We start from the raw sequence: 20,751 nt of genomic DNA, 5'->3' as shown, positions 1-20,751 counted from the left end.
GCAGTTTTAACCCAGTGAATTGGGTTGTTGTAACCCAGCAAAATGGCTGTTTTAACCCAGCATATTGGGTTGTTTTAACCCAGCGAATTGGCTGTTTTAACCCAGCGAATTGGGTTGTTTTAACCCACCAAATTGGCTGTTTTAACCCAGCGAATTGGGTTGTTTTAACCCAGCGAATTGGGTTGTTTTAACCCAGCGGTTGTGTTGTTTTAATCCAGTGAATTGGCTGTTTTAACCCAGCGAATTGAGTTGTTTTAACCCAGCGAATTGGGTTGTTTTAACTCAGTGAATTGGCTGTTTTAACCCAGCAAATTGGGTTGTTTTAACCCAGCAAATTGGGTTGTTTTAATCCAGTGAATTGGCTGTTTTAACTCAGAGAATTGAGTTGTTTTAACCCAGCGAAATGTTTGTATTAACTCAGAGAATTGGCTGTTTTAACCCAGCAAATTGGGTTGTTTTAACCCAGCGAATTGGTTGTTTTAACCCAGCGGTTGTGTTGTTTTAACTCAGTGAATTGGCTGTTTTAATCCAGCGAGTTGGGTTGTTTTAACCCAGCGGTTGTGTTGTTTTAATCCAGCGAGTTGGGTTGTTTTAACCCAGTGGTTGGGTTAAATGTTTGCCCACCGTGCTGGGCAGTTTTATTTAATCCAACTATTGTTTAAAAATGACTATATGGCTGGCTACAAATGAACCCAAAATAGGTTGGAAATTAAAAATCAGACACAATATTACTACATGCAACAATAATAATTTATCTATTTTACTGATGAAATGTGAGACATGAAGAAATCAAAGGGAAAATCAAGTTAAATATAATAATTTTCAACGAAAATTTCAGAAACATATGACAGATTTCTCATGTGATGCACAACTACTGTTGGACATTCCTAGTTTGTTATTATTATTGTTAGTAAATGACATGAACTAGTGAAAGTGTGTTTAAAAGAGTTTACTTTTTAAAAGTCCAGAGGGCCAAAAGTGTCCATATATGATGAAACACAGATAATGCATTGCAGTAGCCTATATAGGCTACACATAATATACTTTGCACTCAGTTTGATTCAAGTGTCACGCTGCGGGTTGATCTTTTAACAACAGTAATTATACCCTTTGTCAGCTGATCATTTCAAACCTTTAAACGCAAACAGATCATTTACAATCGGTAATCCATTTGTTTAACCCAAGCGACATTTTAATGTTAGTGTAGTTTAAAGTTTTATAACTATAAACTCTTTAATGGTTTAGAGTGGTTAAACTGCGGTGTAAAAGGTTGAAGATCAATCACACTGTGAAAAACGCTCACATGAAAATAAAAGCATAGGCCGAACAGCAGGGGTCGCTATCTGACAGACAGACAGACATGCAGGTCACGCGAGTTTGTAGTTGTGTTCAGATCATGTGCTCATTGCGTTTTTGATTGTAAAGGGCTAAGTTAAGGTACATGTCACATTAGTGCTCGACTATCATTTTGACACTCAAGCAGGTTCATCAATCTGCTCTATCAAGATCAGCGCCTCATATGACTTCCTCTGTAACCCAGATACAGTTTTTGGTTCCCGGAACGTTCCTGAGGGAACGTTTTGGGATCAGTTGTCACAAAAGGTTATGATCTGATTTTCATATAAATAAAATGTGCAACCATATTTGAACATATTTAACCATTAAAACCCCAAATGTTAAGATAAATTTCTAATAATTATGTAGAATACTTACGTTAAAGTAAATAAGTAAAGAGTTTTTTAAGATAAAGAATTTAAAAGTACAACTCTATCGAGTTCTTGTTAAATTAAAGTAGCAACGTTATAAAGGTTCAGCTCGGTTTACATTCAGGAAGGTTTATAGCAAGAGTCGGAAGGTAAAAGGGGGCGTACAACGCAACAGCTCAGCCGCGCTTTCTATTGGTCAGCGTGATTGTGGGCGGGGCCATCAAATGACTGGGGCTTTCCGTAAATTTTCATAACTCCACAGACAGCATTTCCTTCACAAGTGCATCGTAGAGCAACGACAATCGGACGTATTTATTTTAAGCCATATTTTATTTTCGCTGTGAGGGATTACAAACAAATAAATCACATTAGGAGTTACGGCGGACGAGGAGAGATCCTCTCAGACATGATGGAGATTGAACTGCCTAAAATGCACCCAAGCCAACAGGTAAATAATATTAAATAATAATTAATTGCGTTACTAATGGTATAATAATGTTTAGCAGCCTATTTTAATATTATCAAAATACTAACATGCAAAAAAATGACAGTTTCTCTAATTGTACTATGATGTTACATCATTTTGCCCTTTGAACCTCTTATGTGGAGCATGTATTTATTGCTCAGGTCATATATGTGTTACCAGATCAGCGTTACACACACCACTCACTTTCACACGACTTTTTAATAGCCTAGCATGTTTCCGATTTTAAAGTTTCGATATGATAGTAATCGGGTATATTTTGTTAATTTCTGTAACTCATGACAGTTATAGCAGTGGAATCAATGAAACGTCATTTTTTAAATATAGCTATATTCCGTGTTAAAGGAGGCGTTTCCTCCATCTGGTGTCTGATCTTTTCACTCAAAATTCTGCATAGTCATTGAACACGGGCCGTCCTAAGAGCGAAAGGAAGGAAGAAATATCGAAATACGTGTAAAAACATATCACAGTGCTGAATGGCTAGTAATTGGAGGCGAAGCTGGCACACGGTTAAACTTCTGTCATGAGATGTGTCGTTGCGCTTTGATGTTTTTGCGTGTGATCCCGCAGCAGACGCGGCTGCGCGTTCGCTCTCTGCGCATGCGCGCTCACCGGCGCCTTGCACAATAGCAGGCGGCTCCAATCTGGAATGTGGCTGTTTACTTTATCCTTGTATCCTGACGTAAAGAAGTGATTCTCAGCTTTGAAAGATTAATCTCTATCACAGCTATTGCCATTCTTTATACCTAACTGAAAAAAACGACTTTTGGGATTTAGTAAAGAGTTTTGATAGCACTTTATATAAAAGAAAAAAACGTGTCGTTTACAAACATTACATAATGCTGAAAAAGTCATTAGTGTCTTTACACTAAATGCATGAAAATATATGAATCAAGGTTTCATGATATTTTTTGTACTGACATCCACCATAACAACACAGGTGGTAAAGAGAAAGTCACATGACTTCATCACAAGTAGCTTTTCCACAAGAAATACTTAAGATATAGAAGGTGCAGAAATACTAAACACCATCATGATAACACACATGACACTAAAATAATGCAATAAACATTCATTTAACAACTTAAGATGTAACATAAAACCCTAATATACATGACTGATAACAAAAAACTAAAAAGAAACACAATTATTAATATGAAAAACCTTCAAATGTGATCTGTCACACAGAGAAATCTGTTTTTTTTTTTTTTCTCACTGTAAATGATTTATTTTTTACTTCCAAAAAGGGTACTTAACTGTTAACCGGTTAACAGGTTTTTACTGTAGCATTTTACAGTCTTTTACAGGTAAAATTACAGCGTTTTTTTTTTTTACAGTGTACAAAGCAAGGCCTAAAATAATTTTTTATAAACAATCGGTCAGTGAAAGAAAGCTTTTGACCTTCAGAAAATTGATTGTTAATCACAGAAGGTCAAACTTTATTTGAGCTATTTCATTTTCTCTTGGGTTTTTTGTCTCTTACAGTTTTTGCAAACCTGTAAATATGAACAAACCCTGAACAAAACATTCAAATTAAACAGATTTATGAAACAGATTTATGAAACACACACACACACACACACACACACACACCAGAATTTAAAATTTAGCTTAAGTTGTCATTCAGTAGGAGCTTGTTGTTTATAAACATATGTCATGTAAATTTACAGAAAATATTTTTTTTTACTGTACACTACTATTACTATAACGAATATTAATCCAGTTAATCATGTCAAAAGTATGACACTGTATGATCCCATATTAATTATTAGATTGATATAGTCGAGAAGGTCAGGACCACTGAGCTGGAACAAGGCGAAATTCCCATTTTAAAGAGGATACAGATATGTGACGCATTTAAAACTCAAAGGCTTTCATGTTAGGATATTTTTATGTTAGAAGAGATTTTATCAAACAAATATAATCAGTGCAAAAAAGTCACATGACACCAGTCATATTAATTATTGTGCCTTATGCATTAGCCTACCTAATGTACTGTATATAATGTAATAAAGTTTGAAGTGTTATTATTAAAAATATTAACTGTTCTATGTATAAATGTATGTGCTGATGCCCAAAGTACACATTTAAATATTTTTGTGAGATACAGATGCTTATATATATATATTAAAAAAAAAAAAAAAAAAAATCACTCATTCAAGCAATTTTGTAAACAGTATATAGGCCTAAGTCATTTCTTTGAGTGTTTATTGGCATTTGAATCGGGGCCCAGGACAAAGACACATTTGCGGCCCTCAGGTCCAAGGGCCCGAAACAACATCCCTGATTGTCCCCCCTCGATAAAGACCCTGCTTTAAAATAAAGTCGCATCGTCCAACAACAGAATGGAGTAGTTGAGCATCTGGGTGACTTTAATGAGAGTTCACCTGTACTGAAACACTGACAGTGAGGGTTTGGTAAACCGGTTTGGATGCAGACTACGTGCAACACCTGCCTGAGAAAAAAAAAAAAAAAAGAGAGAACAAGGAGTTCTCTTGTTCCTGCAGTGGTATATTCCACATTCCCGCAGTCTGTGGAGGAACAGGAAGTGAGACAGGCCTGAAAAATAATCTCTTCTTTATCGGGAAATTTTGCAGTTTTAATAACAGCTCTAGTTTCCCGTTTCCATTAACCTGGATAATGATTACAACACTTTGACCATTAATTATGTAGTTAGGTGTGTCTTGGATATTCTTTTTCACTCCTAAATACAATCCCGTCCACAGGCTATGACGGCTGCGATACTCACACGTATAAACATACACGCGCAAAACTATGTTTAATATAAAACACCACATAATTAGTGACGTGATGAAGCTTCATCATCATCGTCGTCATCATCATCAGGCAGAGCACAGACTTTCTTACATCAGGTCAGAAACACTCACTGGGATCACTAAACAGATCATATTTACCAAATACTGTTTCTAGGAAACAATCTAGAGAAAAGAGTAGTTCATCAGCAACTGGTGTTTATTTTTCCCTTCATTTACTCACTCTCATGTCATCCAGGCCCCATATTATTTTCTTTCTTTTTTTTGGTCCAATTTAGTTTAGGGTCAAATTCTCACTATTAACTATGACTTTTGCCTCAATAAACTCCTAATTACTGCTTATTAATAGTAAGGTAGTTGTTAAGTTTAGGTATTGGGTGAGAATTGGACCCTAAAGTGTTACCTTTTTTCCCCCGTGAAACACTAAATCTCGGGCTCGGTGTTACTTTGGTATTGATATACTATAATTTATTTTGTTAATATTTTTAATAAAATGTTATTATTTATTAAAATAGTTCGTTTTCTTTTTAATTCTAGTTAGTTTTAGTATTTTGTTATGAGTTTTTGTAATTTTTATCAGATTTTTCAATAGGTCTATAGGTTATAGCTTTTATTAAGTTGCAGTTTTTAGTTTAATTATTAGGTATTATAGTAGCCTACTTCAACTTAAGTGAAAATGAGAAATGTTGCCTTAACTAGCTAAAAATATTTTAATATTTTATTTCATTTTAGTTAATGTTTAATTTATGTCAAATAATATTTTTTATGGTTTTAGTTAGGGCTGGGTAAAAAATATCGATTTCTCGATTGTAATCGTTTTTCATTTTTACGAACCGACATCAATTTTTAAATCCCGAAAGAAAAGAAAAGAATCGATTAGTCTAGTCTGTTTTCAGTTGACGAATGAACGGAATATTGTAGCGCGCCTCCCATCCAATAAATCGCAACAATCTTTGTGCTTTATTACTTTTGATATGAAACAAAGTCTCAGATTTCAAATTAGGTCCATTTTATTACAAAATTTAAAAATTAAATACCGTTTTGGCGCTGTTTAATGTGGCACGAGAGATCGCTGTAGCGCCTGAGCTCTAGAGAAGCAGCAGCGCGTGAAGCGCACGTGAACTGATCCTCTTCTCCGCTTTAATACCAGTTACAGCGCGAAATAAACATGAATGAACATCTGAAGGTATGTTAAGATATAGTACAATTTACTGAAATCTGTATCATGTCTCACGTAATCGCTCAGTCAGTGTTTCAACCGCGGTAAGATGTCAATAAAACAGCTTGTAAACAATATGTCACATAACATCACATTTACCTCAGAAAAACCATATTCACTCTGACAATAAACTCGTTAGTCAGCTAGAAAAAGAAACTCTAGAGAGGAGCATTTTGCTAACTATATGCACCATATTACATATTCACGTTAATATTTAATGCATGTTTGAATAAATCTGTCAAGTTTTTATGACAGCCACCATTTATATTTCAAAAAACGCATTGGATTAGAAATATGATTATGTAATTGTAAAGTTAGTATTATAACTTTATTATTATAAAAACTTCCTTGAGTTTAATTTAAGTGTTTATACAAATCAGTTGATTTTAACCTTCAATATGCCTATTATAGTAGCCTATAACTCCATGTAGGCTATAGTTTACAGCACTAGTTGAGAGATTTTATTTCCTTGAGAAAATTTGCCATGTGGACCTGACATATATCCAAAATAATCAAAATCGAATCGAATTGCAAGCTTGTGAATCGAAATTGAATCGAATTGTGAAATTTGTGTCAATACCCAGCCCTAGTTTTGGTTTTAGTTAATGATAATAACTTGAATGCCAGCTTCATTTTTACTGTTTGTCATAAAAAAAAGAATAATAGAAGACTTTAAAGTGGAATGGACTGCTTTAATGAGACTTTTACAGTAAAAATCACCATCCACTTTCATTTTGTTTGGACAACAGAAGCTCAGACATTCTGTCAAACATCTTGTTTAGTGTTTCATAGAAGAAACAATAATAAAGAACAGAAAATAATAATAGTTTATAACAATAATAATGATGATGATGGTAATAATACTAATATTTTCATTTGTGGATCAACTCTTCCTGTTTTGTTTTTAACTATTATTATCTATGCTTTTGTTATGCACTTGTAAACAGCAGGATATGGTTAGAAAGTAAGAGGCTCTTTAAAGAAACATTTCCTCTCAGGCCAAACATCCAAACCAAACAATCGGAAACATTCTTGGTTCATTCTTCATCGAGGAGGAAAAGAGTGTGTGTGTGTGTCCAGTCGGTTTTCTCGTGAGAGCACCCGTTTATCAGTTGTTTGGATGTTTCATCATCTCTGTGGCTCCGCCCCCGCCTGTTATCTGGAGCCGGAGAGGATGCGTGTGACTCAGAGGGAGACGGGCATGTCACTGACGCCTGACGCCATCTGATCCACTCAATTATTCTCTAGACCTTGTGTTATAACACACTTTTAAATATAATTTAAATTAATCAGGAATTCATGTGCTGGCTAAACACTTAAAATGATTTCTAATTACTCGTTAAAAATAAATACTAAAGAAGAAAACCAATAAATAATAATAATAATACATTGACAGTGCTTTCATTCCAGTACAATTCAGGAGCAGTGCTCTCCAGCTTTGTTGGTGTATTTAGTTACATCGAAACATCAGCGCTGATGTCTGATTCAGAATTGCAAAACAGAATTGCTTCCTTAAAACTGCGCAGTTCCTCTGTTGTCAGTACACACTTCTTCTCTGTTTAGTCCCCTGGGCCTTGTGATCTGAAAATATATAGGAAGCTGATTTTCTCCAGATCTCGAGTCACATGCTCGACATGGTTTTTCTGACCTCGTGAACAGATACATGCAGCACTGCAGACGGTTCTGCAAAGCCTCGCCTCTGTAAACAAATGCTAGGAGGAGGTCAAAGACTAAGTAATCCATATCTCAGACACTGTTGATGTAATAAAGATCTGAGGTCCTACAACTATCAATCAAGTATAGGCTGAGGCCAAGGTTTCATAAATATTTTTGTCACTCAGCCTGGGAAGAATTTTAATGACCAGAAGGGTGATGTATAACATTTTAACAGGGAGTCGTGGACCATTTTGCAGGAGAGCTCGTATAGCGCGGAGTGGCTGATTAACAATTTAAAGGGATAGTTCACCCAAAAATTAAAAATCATTTACTCACCCTCATGTCAAGACTTGCGTTCATCTTCGAAGCACAAATGAAGATATTTTAAATGAACCCTGAGATATTTCTGTCCATTCCAACAAAATTTTAATGCTTCAAAAAGTCCATAAAGAGATTGTAAAAGAACTCCATATGAATCGAGTGGTTTAATCCAAGACTTCTGAAGAGACGATCACTTTATTTATTTATTCGCATAGAAACATTGATGAGCGCACATACATAGAGCACATCAAATATGGTAAATATGCACAAGAAACAGTGAGTTTTGTTCTTACGTGTCAAGCGCGCTCGTTTCAGCTTCTGTTCACCATATTTGATGTGCTCTATGCATGTGCGCTTATCAATGTTTATATGAGCACAATGTTTATACAAGCCTAAATTAAACCCATTTATTGTATAAAGCAATCGTGTCTCTTCAGAAGACTTAAACAGCTCAGTTGATATTACTTCCATGATTAACTTTTGTGAAGTTTTGGTTGCGTGGACTTTCAATGAATGGACAAGAAGGATGAAAGAATATTACAAAATATTCCCATTTGTGTTTCGATGATGAAAAGTCTTAAGTGGGTTTACTTCTAGGTCACTGTTGCATTATAACGCATCAGTATATTTGTAATACAGCCTCTTTTTTATCCGTCTGGAAATGTTAGTATTGCATCAGAAATGGTGGACTCATCGCTGGACTACTTCAGTACTGTTAGTCATTAGCTTAGAAAAAAACCCTTTTAACAGTTAAAATGATACTGAAACAGTTTCACATTTAAACAAGCTGAACGCTAAACTGATGAGTACTTAAATCAAGTGCTTGTGTAAAAGTACAAAAGTACTTGATTTATAATGTACGCAAGTATTAAAAGTATAAAGTATTTATCTATAAACCATGTTTATTATTTATTCTAGCCAGCACTAGGCATGAGGGAAGATTAGTGATCGATGAAGACGCTGAATATGTATTGAACTTTTATTTCATTACCAAAACGTGTCAAACACTATCAAAACATTAAACTTCAATATACTAAAATGTCAATTTAAGTTTCTTCAGTTCGAAGAAACAGGGAATAATATATTTTGACATGAAGTGGAGTAAAAAGTGTGATATTATGCTTTGGAAGTTTTCCAGAATAAAAAATCTGATAAAGCACAGATACTTGATGGTTTTTATTAATATTTAGAATTTGTTTTTATTCGATATTTTCTGTTATCATTTTACTGTCAAGTTATTTTGTTGTGTTTTTGTCATTTTTATTAGTTTTTAAATATAGTTTATATATAGTTTTTGCTCGTTTTTATTTCAGTTTTAGTTATTTTAGTACATCAAGTTAAGTTAAATAAAAAATTCTGTTAAAGTTTATCTTATTCCAAGTAACAAAAGTTTTTTCCCCTACAGTTCTAGTTCTAGTTAACTATAATAACCCTGTTCCACAACTGCACATAATAGAAACCTTAAAAAAGAAGAAGAAGAAGAAGAAGAAGAAGAAGAAGAAAGCATGCCTAATTCATCTTATTCAATGTACACATCTAAATATGCTTCTTATTATTTCTGTTGGTCTACCAATGTCACATCAACATGCCAGTGACAAGGACGCAAACTAGATTTTTTTTGTTCTTTGTCCTTGTATCTGACAAACACCCTGATCTCTGTAGTTAAAACAACATGGCGGGTGGTGTTTCATTCTCGGCTGCTGATTGGTCAGAGCCAGTGTACACTCCTCCAGACCTCTGTAGCATACTTCTCTAGAAAGTGGTTAAAAACATGCCATGTTTCACCACAAAATATAAAATTCCAGATTGTGGTGTGCAGTTAAAAAGAAATGTGGTTACCAGAAGAGCTACATAAATAGTTTAATATTATATAAATGGTATTTGATGTACTGTAAAACATGACCACAAATGTCTTTTTATAATCAAAAAAATGTGCTCCAACTGGTCACCATTTTTGTTTCTTTTTTAAACACATTTTTGCATTTTAAATGCTCTTGCAGTGTGACAAATTCATTTTTCACTTTACAATAAGGTTCATTAGTTAAGATTAATTAACTACATTAGTTAACATGAACTAATAATGAACTGCACTTATACAGCATTTATTAATCTTTGTTAATGTTAATTCAACATTTACTAATACATTATTAAAATCTTGTTAACATTAGTTAATGCACTGTGAACTAACATGAACAAACAATGAACAACTGTATTTTCATTTTCTAATGTTGACAAAGATTAGTAAATACAGTAACAAATGTATTGCTCATGGTTAGTTCATGTTAGTTAATACATTAACTAATGTTTAACTAATGAACCTTATTGTAAAGTGTTACCAAATATCCCATACAGTCTGTCAAATAATCTGAGCATGCATAATAATGATTAAGTAATTAGAAAAAATACTGTTTAAAATAGTTTTAGATATATATCCTGTCACACAGGACATGTCAATTCCCCACGTACAGTCCACGAGTGTTTTTTAGTTGAAGTTGAAGGTCAGAAATATTAATAATTTTTTCCAGCGGCCTTGCTTTTGAGTTTTGAGCTGACCTTTAAATCTGCCACTAACATTTATAGTAACACTCACAGTGTATGTGTTTGCGTCTGTGTGGATGTGTGATTTGGTAGTTCCCAGAAATGGGATGAAAAAGGAGAAGAAGCATGTATTATTCATATTGTCTTGTCGTTACATTGACACTGTGCGTGTGCTTATCTGAGGAGGGCTGGGCTCCTAATCCCTCCTCGACAGGCCGGGTGTGGTCAGGAACTTGTGCTGCTGCATCCCTACAGCTCCTCTTATGTCGTCTCTCTTATTTCTCTCTAGGATATGGAGCTGATAGATATCCTGTGGAGGCAGGACGTGGACCTGGGTGCGGGGAGGGAAGTGTTTGATTTCAGCTACAGACAGAAGGAGGTGGAGTTGCGTCGACAGCGTGAGCAGGAGGAGGAGAAGCGGCAGCAGCATTTGCGGGAGCAGGAGAAAGCTTTACTCGCACAACTCCAGCTGGACGAGGAGACTGGAGAGTTTGTGCCTCGAAGCCTTCCGGCCAGCGGCACGCTAACGCAAACCAACACAACAAATGGAGAAATTGCACAGGTACGCATGCACAAATCCATCTTGTGTGATCTATCATAGACACACACACACACACACACACACACACACACACACACATAGGTGCTCAACAGGCCTCACCCTCCCCTCATATTACAGGGTGCAGCTGCCTAGTTGCTTGGTAACTGCCACTATGGTATAATTAATGGAACTCGGGAGGTAAGGCTTCTGCGTAAACGCAATTCTACGAAATGGAAAGCAAATACACTCACAAACAATCGCAACATGACATGGATAGGACTCTAAAGACCTACTTTTCCCTGAAGAGGTCAAGCAAACTTGTGTTTCGCAGATGTACTACGTGATTTCAATCTTGTACGAAATGGACGCGCTTGAGTTTTCCTTGCATAACCTTGGCATTAAATTAAGGAGCAAACTGCCTACTATTTTTTGGCTAAAGGCTCGTTCACACCAGTGACGATAACTATAACATTTTAATAATCATTCTAATTCTGTGAGAATAATGAAAAAAAGTCTGAAAAGTCCACACCACAACTATAACAATGACGGCACAGAGGAACGATATCGATGGAATTACTTTCAGAATGTTTTTTTTTTCTGATGAATGATAAAAACATTGACAGCCAATAAGAATCCACCTGACATTAAAGAACTCAAGCATTTAAAGTGGCAGACGACAGTTATAATAAACAGAATGTTATCGTTCTTTGGCGTGGACTAGGGTTGTCAAAAGTACCGACTTCGGTACCAAGTCAGTACTGAAATTTTAAAATGTGACAATACCAGCATTTCCCCCTAGCATTTTGAGTGCTGTTGAGCAGATTCTTAAACACATCTGATTGGCCATTGGGTTCACGCGCTCAACATATATGTCTCTGATTGGCTATTGGGTTCACGCGCTCAACACATATGTCTCTGATTGGCCATTGGATTCACGCCCTCAACATATATGTCTCTGATTGGCCATTGTGTTTACGCCCTCAACATATATGTCTCTGATTGGCCATTGTGTTCACGCCCTCAACACATGTGTCTCTGATTGGCTATTGGGTTCACGCCCTCAACATTTATGTCTCTGATTGGCCACTGTTCACTGCTCAACATATATGTCTCTGATTGGCCATTGGGTTCACGCCCTCAACATATATGTCTCTGATTGGCCATTGGGTTCACGCACTCAACATATATGTCTCTGATTGGCCATTGGGTTCACGGCCTCAACATACATGTCTCTGATTGGCCATTGTGTTCACGATTTTGATCACAAGAATATTAAAATATATCTCTACAGAATGCTAGTGGTGTTCCCAAATCAGTGGGGCGTTTTCAAACTACGATGGGCATTTCAACCGCTTTACCCAATTTGTTCTAATCCACTGGGCTTGGTTTAGGGATGGGCCTTTGGGTAGCGGTTGAACTGCGAAAATGACTAAAAATGCTGCATTTTGCTGCCAGGCCAGTAGTTGGAGATGTCACAAAAGAAACACTACACGCCTATAAACTGAACACATAATACGCATGCGCATGACGTCACTGTGTTCACAAATTTATGTTTTTGTTGTTTACATGGAGACAATAATGGTATCGCTTTCAAAAACTTGCACTTTGAAACCATTTTTTCAAAAGTTTGCGTTTTCAGGTCCCCAAAACACTGTCATCATCTAAATTAACAGCCAAAAAAGTTGTCTGTTTTTAGTTGAAAAAGGTGTCATGTAAACGGCTCCTAAGAAACACCCATTTTGGTTCTGCATGTGTACTTCTCAGTAGTCTAACTGATGCTTCCTCATTTGAGAGAAAACACAGGTGCATCTGTCTTGTTTATTGAACTACCTGACATATTTACACCACTTCTCTGGCATAATGGTGCATCTACTTTATTATTTCTCTATTTTGTTTTGCATGCTTGTTTTTTTTTTTTGTTTGTTGTTTGATTTGTATCGTTACTGACTGTTATTAGGTACATGTCATTAATTTAAAAATATTTGAACAAACCATACATTTAAAGTGTTATTTAAATTTCCTGATTAAAGTTCCAACAACCTTTAGCAGATTTCTTCAAGTGCAAGTGACACAAACATAAGCAAGCATGTCACACTTTACAATGTCCCGTGTCCCATTTAGACCATCGCTGCCTACAAAATTGAATACTTCCCTACTATATAGTATGCGGTAAACAGTACGCCAACAGAGTAGTATGTCCGAATGCGTAATATTCGAAAAACAGTAGGCGAAAAGTCCCCGGATGACTTGTTACTTCCAGCGAGATTCTGAAGTGTGCATTCGATAGACACTTTACTATCCCATGAGGCCACGGGAGAGGATTTATGAATTGCAGTGAAGCGACGCAACTGACGCCGTTGGTCACATGACAATGTGACAACCTGGTAGATGAAGCACGTCTGAATTTCATTCATACTACACACATTCATACTATATAGAATGTGCCTTTTTAACGGTCGCGAAGTACCTACTCAGTGTGATTTCAGACGCAGACTCATGTCTTAAGGCCGGAACACACCAAGCCGACGAACTAGTGGCGACGAAAGCAGACTGCAGGGTTGGCTCACTTCGGCAGTGTCTGTGTCCAATGTTGCCCTGACACACCAAACCAACACTCGACACCCGACGGCCAAGTAGCACGTCATTCTGCGCCTGCGTAAGATGAAATGCATTTCCGTACCAGCAGGTGGCAGTAGCTGAACGGCCAATCAGAATGATCAGATGGCCGACGTACTGACGAGCTCCGACGCTGATTCAACATTTCAAATCGGCCAAAAAAAAAAAAGCCAACGAGGACCAACTGCAGCCGACGGTGCGGAACGCACTGAGAAAACTTAGTCGGCTGACGAACAAAAACTGCCCGACGGCCGACCGTCGTCTTGGTGTGTTCCGGCCTTTACAGCAGTTACTCTATGCTTGCACAGCAGCTTGCGTTCTTGCCTTTAGTAGGAGTGAAGGCAGATGAAGATGGACAGTTAGAGAAATGAGAAGTGCCCTCCTGATAATCCTGACATTGATTATACACTGAGTTGTAGTCGACAGCATAATCACCTGACCTGGGACTCTCTTCTGCTTCATCAGGTAATCATTTATATTTCTGAATCAATATTAAATGTGAAGAATGTAACCAATCTCCATTCAGTTTTTAGCCTGTTCCGACTGAAGTTTGTGTGTTTTAAAGAAATTCTCATTGGAAAAGTCTAAGCTGTTTTATTCTACAAGATAAACTTGAAAAACTTGAATGCTATGCAGTTTCATGGATTTCTTTTACTAATGTTTCCGTCCCATCCTTAAGCTCAGAGGTGTTTATCCCTCTTCATGCAGAGTTTAGCTGCAACACACCTGCCTGGAAGTTTTCATTGATCCTAATGACCTTGATTAGCTGCTTCAGGTGTGTTTAATTAGGGCTGGAGATCTGGGCTGGAAGGATTGGACACCCCTTCCATAGCGCTTCCATTTGTAAATGTTAATTGTTGAAACTGCATTGATATTGAAGCATTAATGGATTTAAATAAACAGAATTTTATGATACTATAATCATAGTTAGAATATTTTTGTGTTGAGTGAGAATGAATTGACTTGTTCTTAAGTAACGTCATGCTTTCTTTTTCAGATTTCAGAGAAGCCAAAGGAAGAGGCGGTAGTCTGATGTAAGCCAGATTTTTAAAACCCGAACCATTGGACCACCTGTAGTTATAATGACATCAGACTTCTGAAACTATTTATATTTTTAAAGATTATAGTGTTTTTGTCATTTTTGTGCCACTTTTACTTTTTTTTTTTAAAGAATGATCTTCTGTATCTTTTTGTCATTGATTGTGTTAAACCATTAAATAAAAGAAAAAAGTGACTCAACTGCTGGACAAATGTCATTTTTATTTTATACGATTTTTCCCCCCAAATTTTGAAATGGTCAGGAATTTGATGATGTTCCACTGAAGTGTAGTTGAAAATTGTTTCAACATTAACTCTGGGTACATTGTTGTATGTTGATGACATTACATTTCAGTTTTATTTTCAATGTTTTCAACAAAAGTGATTCAGATTCCACATCACATTGTAACATCGATCGAACAGTATTACCAATGATTAAGCCTTGAATTAATGCATCCAGAGCACACATAATTTACAGAAATCCACATCTACACAATGAACACTTCCACTTTACCAGTAACCAGAGATAATAGATGTTCCTTGTTAATAATTGTAAGTCAAAGTTTAGAGAACTAATCCAGTCAAAGAAACTGCATTTTCTTGTACATCTCCTGCTGTGTGTGTATTGGAAATACAATGGTTTTATTGGGATATATTTGACTGTGTACCTGCAGAATGGGGCTTTCGCAGCGCAAGAAGGTGATGCCCTGTCATTCGATGAATGCATGCAGCTCCTGGCTGAGACTTTTCCACTAGATGAGCCAGCTGAGGTAATTATAGGATATATATATCGCCCATATAACACCTCACGGCAACACAACACCTATACATGTCTCTGCACTTCAGTCTAATTGTCTCTCTCTTCTCTGTGGTCTGTAAAGTCAGCTCCGCCTTGCCTGGATGTTTCCGTTCCACCTACCACAGATCTTATGATGCCTGCAGACACCCCAGCCTTCACCCAGAATCCTTTGCTGCCAGGCTCTCTGGATCAAGCCTGGATGGAGTTGCTCTCACTCCCAGAGTTGCAGGTATGAACCTTAAACCAGACCTCACCTTACATGACAAAATTAACTTGAAAAATATCATGTCGTTCTAAACCATAAAACTTGTGTTTCGAAGATGAACCAAAATATATTTTTAATGAAACCTGAGAGATTTCTTTCCCTCCATTTAAAGTTCCTTCCACCAAAAGTTTTGACACTTCAAAACATTCACAGAGACTGCAAAAGTAATTAATGATGAACAGATTTAATTTTAGGCTTTTATTCACGTATAAACCTTAATCAATGCACATCAGATATGCTCAACCATGCTCACACTTTTACAATGTCTTTATAGACTTTTTGAAAAGTTTTGGTTACATCAACTTTCAGTGGAGCGACAGAAATCTCAGGTTTTATTAAAAAATATCTTGGTTTTCGGAGATGAACGAAAGTCTTATTGGAATGATATGAGTAAATGATGATAGAATTTTCATTTTTTAGTAAACTATCTCTTCATCCTCATTTCTAGAGAGAGAGGCTGTGAGGTACTTCTTTGTGTACTCTGGTTTATACCACCTGTGGTTTAGAAAGGCGCAAACAACCCTGTTGCTGAGCAACAAACAAATGACCCTCTCTGAACTCATGCTGTGGTTTGACACGCAGCTTGGGATGTATACTTTGTTTATGTTTGAATTTATTCATTTGTACCCCAAAATACACAGGATGGCTCATAACTGCACAAAAAAAAAAAGGTTTAAAGTTATGAAAATTTTCCCATGATTTACTCACCCTCAAGCCATCCTAGGTGTTTATGACTTTCTTCTGTCAGATGAACACAATCTGAGTTATATTAAAAAATATCCTGGCTCTTCCAAGCTTTACAAAGGGAGTGAACAGTAACCAAGATTTTGAAGCCCTAGAGGCGTCTACTCTCACCTAAGCTTACGCTACTCCTACATCCTACGTCACACACCGGAACTCGACTCTCTCGTGAACGTGTATACGGACGTTACCAGAAGCCAGTTATTAGTTTATAAAGTTTTAAATATGGATATTTTGCTTGCAAAAAATCGCTTCGCTTCAGAAGGCCTTTAATAACCCCCTGGAGCTGTATGGATTACTTTTATAATGAATGGATGCGTTTTTTTGGGCTTCAAAATCTAGGGTACCATTCACTGCCATTATAAAGTTTGGAAGAGGCAGGATATTTTTAATATAACTGCGATTGTGTTTGACTGAAAGAATAAAGTCATATACACCTAGGATGGCTTGAGGGCAAGTAAATCATGGGATAATTTTTGTTTTTGGGTGAACTTACACTTTTAGGTCCTTTTATATGACTCACATCAACATTCCCCAATACATTGAATTCTACAGAGTGAAGCATCGGGCTACAACGTTACTGAGCAGGTCAAGCGTAGAAACACTCAACTGTAACTTTGCCAATTTGCCAGACAATGTGAAAAAGTGTAACAATTCTCTGATCCCAACTCATATTGTAACCCCTTTTTGTCTCATACGAGTCTTCACATTGAATTATGGTGTTCATAAGCTGCTCTTTTGTATTTTTAGCAGTGCCTCAACATGCAGATGCAAGAGACATTGAATATGGATGGATTTATGAAACCTTCCGGAGAAGCACAGAACCCAAGCTACAGTCAATATCTGCCTGGGATGGACCATCTCTCGTCCGTCCAGACCGAGGTGTGTCCTCCTGAATACATCAACACCTATGACGGATCCTTCAATAATATGGTGTCACCCAACCTCAGCCAGATGAGTCTGAACGTCCCAGATGTGGGAGCCGAGTTCCGACCTGAAGAATTTAATGAGCTGTTTTATCCTGAGATGGAGGCAAAAGTGAACAGTGGCCCTCTCACATCTGACGGAGGAAATATGGTCAGCCAACTGGCCGAGACTGCCAGCGATTCTCCTGTAAACCCCATGGATCTGCAAAGCTTCTCACCTGGAAACCTCAGCTCAGGAAAACCAGAACCCATTGTGGAATTCCCAGATTCTGATTCTGGCTTGTCGCTGGACTCCAGTCCTCACATGAGCTCCCCGGGGAAGTCCTTGAACGAAGATGGATCATTCGGTTTTAGCGACTCCGACTCGGAAGAGATGGACGGTAGTCCGGGAGGCACGGAGTCCGATTATACCGAGATATTCCCGCTGGTTTACCTTAATGACGGAGCTCAGACATCTCTCTCAGATAAATCCCCCGCAGAGCAGCAGGAGATGAAAGCAAAGAACCCAAAGACAGAGCCGGTGGAGGCCAGTGGCTACTCCAAACCTCCCTTCACCAAAGACAAGCAGAAGAAACGCTCCGAGGCCCGGCTCTCCCGTGATGAACAGAGAGCAAAAGCCTTGCAGATCCCGTTTACCGTGGACATGATCATCAATCTGCCTGTGGATGACTTCAATGAGATGATGTCCAAACACCAGCTCAACGAGGCCCAACTCGCCCTCGTCAGAGACATCCGCCGTCGGGGCAAGAACAAGGTCGCTGCGCAGAACTGCCGCAAGCGGAAGTTGGAGAACATCGTGGGCCTAGAGTACGAGCTGGACTCGCTGAGGGAGGAGAAGGAGCGTCTGAAGAAGGAGAAGAGCGAACGTAGCACCAGTCTGAGAGAGATGAAACAGCAGTTGAGTACCCTGTACCAAGAAGTCTTCGGTATGCTTCGAGACGAACACGGCAAGCCCTTCTCACCCAACGAATACTCCCTTCAGCACACTGCGGACGGCACCGTTTTTCTCGTTCCTCGCCTTAAAAAGACTCTTGTTAAGAATAACTAGCTCTGTTCCTTCTTCTCTCTCCTTGCTTCTGTTTTTTGGTACTGCTTTTCTCTTGCTAACACCATGTCCTAACCAGGCACGACGCAATAAAGCGACAAAGGCTCTGCCACGTCAGTGTCCTAACCATCCACAGGACAGTTTGTCTGTCAAATGGCTTCTATTTGTGCAGCATTGTGGAGGGTAGCTCTGCCCACAATGAAATCTCATTGGTCCAAAATGTTTGCTGCACATTAAACATCAACTATGTTCTGATTTGGTTCAGTTAAGTTGCATGTAGTGTCGAGAACATCGTCACTTATTACGCAACTGGTTAGGACGCGGTGTAAGTTTTACGCAAAAGAAACAATTAAATAGGAGCGTATTTTGCTTATACATCAACTGTTGAAATGGCAGAACTATTATATACGTTTTGCGTATTCTACTTTCCTAATATTCTTAATCTCTGTTGGATTTTGTACTCCTTTATATTTTCTCTGAGATTCTTTGACCTATATGGTTTGTAAATACATTTATACTTTATTTGCTATTGAGATAGGAACAAATGTACTGTATATAAATAGATCACCTTTTAGTATGCTAAAAATGGTTGTGATCATTTTAAGTCTGCACTTATGTCAGTTTTTATATCTTAATTTACTATTCTATTGCTATTTTATCTCTTGACTTTATGGCTTTATATTAAATAAATATTTAAAGCAGTAAAGTCTGACGCAGTTTTGAAAGGAAGTTGGTTTGTGATGACACAGTTGGTTTGATGACGAAGTAGGTCAGCAAATGGAAGGAAAGAGGAAGTGGGTATTAGGAATATGGATGCAGAGTCAAAATCGATTAAGCAAAACTTTCATTACATATAAATTATCAAAAGAGGTGGCCTATATTTTAGAGAACGATGGCACAACATGTCTACTACAAAAGTAATGCTATTCAAAATGAAGACAAAAAAGACACTTTGGATTACTTGGATCATGAAGATATGATGATGTAAAGGTGGAAAATATGTTTGTGAATACCATTTGGTTTTATCAGATGCAGACATTAATCCAGTTTAAGAGTAGCTTAAGAGTCCAAATAATTTTTGAGGCCGCTGTTTATCATTCGCCACTGCATCATAATCCATCAGGAGAAGGTTGTTCATTACACTGTAAACCCTAAAGCTCAAAATACTTAATTGGTTTGAGTAGGACAAACTTAAACAAATTAGTTCAGTTAAATGAACTGTTATGAGTATTAGCACTCTTTTTCTTGAGTTCACAGCACTGACATATTTCAAGTAAACTGAACTGTTTCATTGTTTTGAGTTGTTTGAATTCATTTCTTTTAATTTAGACTAACTTAAATTTAACTGAAACTGGGCTGGGATTTTTTTTTTTTTTTCTTTCCCAGCAAGCTTTGCCCATGGCACTCGAAAGGGAGAACAAATGCTAAAATTAAGTGTTTTTTTTTTTGTTTTTTTTATGTGTGAGATTTAGTAATGATTAATGTTTTATAGTAAGTTACATGTTTTAAGTTGCTGCACTCATTCAGTGATATACCATGCTATTGTTAACATGTTAACAAATTAGCATTTTCTGAATTAGTTTGTTACATAACCTGATAATTTCAAGTGAAATGTATAAATTGGTGTACTCAAATTTAAAGTTAAGAACAAAAATGCGAGTACAAAATCAACTTTTCAACTTTGAGTTCTGACAACTTGTTAGAGTTGTCAGTGAAGTAAATAACTCATATGATTTGCAAGAACTCAAATAAAAAAGTTGATTAACCAAATATTAATTGCTATCAAAATAAGTTAGCTAACTCAGTACTTCAAGTTAGGAGCAATTTACATGCATGAGTCCTACAAATTCAAAACTTAATAGTTCTGCTTACTTAAAATCTGGAACATCATTACTCAAAATTTTGATGTAACTGATTACCTCACATTTTTTTGAGTTAGCCCAACTTATTTGGGTTTACAGTGTATTTAAGGATTTAGAGCTCAAATTGTTAGTTTTCTTGGAAAGTTTTTCCATTTTGCCTCACCATCAACACCGTAGAACACTACATACATACAACATCTACCACAATTCTTGAGATTTA

The 20,751-nt window shown here is 37.1% G+C and overlaps 1 protein-coding gene and 1 long non-coding RNA gene across 5 annotated transcripts in view; both read left to right on the top strand.

Moving 5' to 3' along the window:
• nfe2l2a (nfe2 like bZIP transcription factor 2a) overlaps positions 1-19,375 on the top strand; it is a 43,889-nt gene extending 24,514 nt beyond the window's left edge. The window contains exons 1-5 of one of the 4 annotated variants that reach the window (XM_051906384.1): positions 1,921-2,154; positions 10,988-11,260; positions 15,568-15,663; positions 15,775-15,921; positions 17,452-19,375. In XM_051906384.1, coding sequence (XP_051762344.1) covers positions 2,113-2,154; positions 10,988-11,260; positions 15,568-15,663; positions 15,775-15,921; positions 17,452-18,672 — 1,779 coding nt within the window. In that variant the 5' untranslated portion in view covers positions 1,921-2,112 and the 3' untranslated portion in view covers positions 18,673-19,375. Of the gene's footprint in view, positions 1-1,920; positions 2,155-10,987; positions 11,261-14,188; positions 15,095-15,567; positions 15,664-15,774; positions 15,922-17,448 lie in introns of those variants that run through there. The other 3 variants (XM_051906383.1, XM_051906385.1, XM_051906386.1) reach the window with 3 other exon arrangements.
• LOC127519022 (uncharacterized) lies at positions 14,189-15,094 on the top strand. Its single transcript, XR_007931704.1, has 2 exons — positions 14,189-14,320; positions 14,853-15,094. It is a non-coding gene; the product is annotated as an uncharacterized LOC127519022 (long non-coding RNA).
• Positions 19,376-20,751: the final 1,376 nt, after the last annotated feature.

Source organism: Ctenopharyngodon idella, chromosome 9, assembly GCF_019924925.1.
Source record: "Ctenopharyngodon idella isolate HZGC_01 chromosome 9, HZGC01, whole genome shotgun sequence".
In the NCBI taxonomy this organism is placed as follows: Eukaryota; Metazoa; Chordata; class Actinopteri; order Cypriniformes; family Xenocyprididae; genus Ctenopharyngodon; species Ctenopharyngodon idella.
The sequence above is the reverse complement of the archived record's forward strand: the minus strand, read 5'-3'. Positions and strand labels throughout refer to the sequence as shown.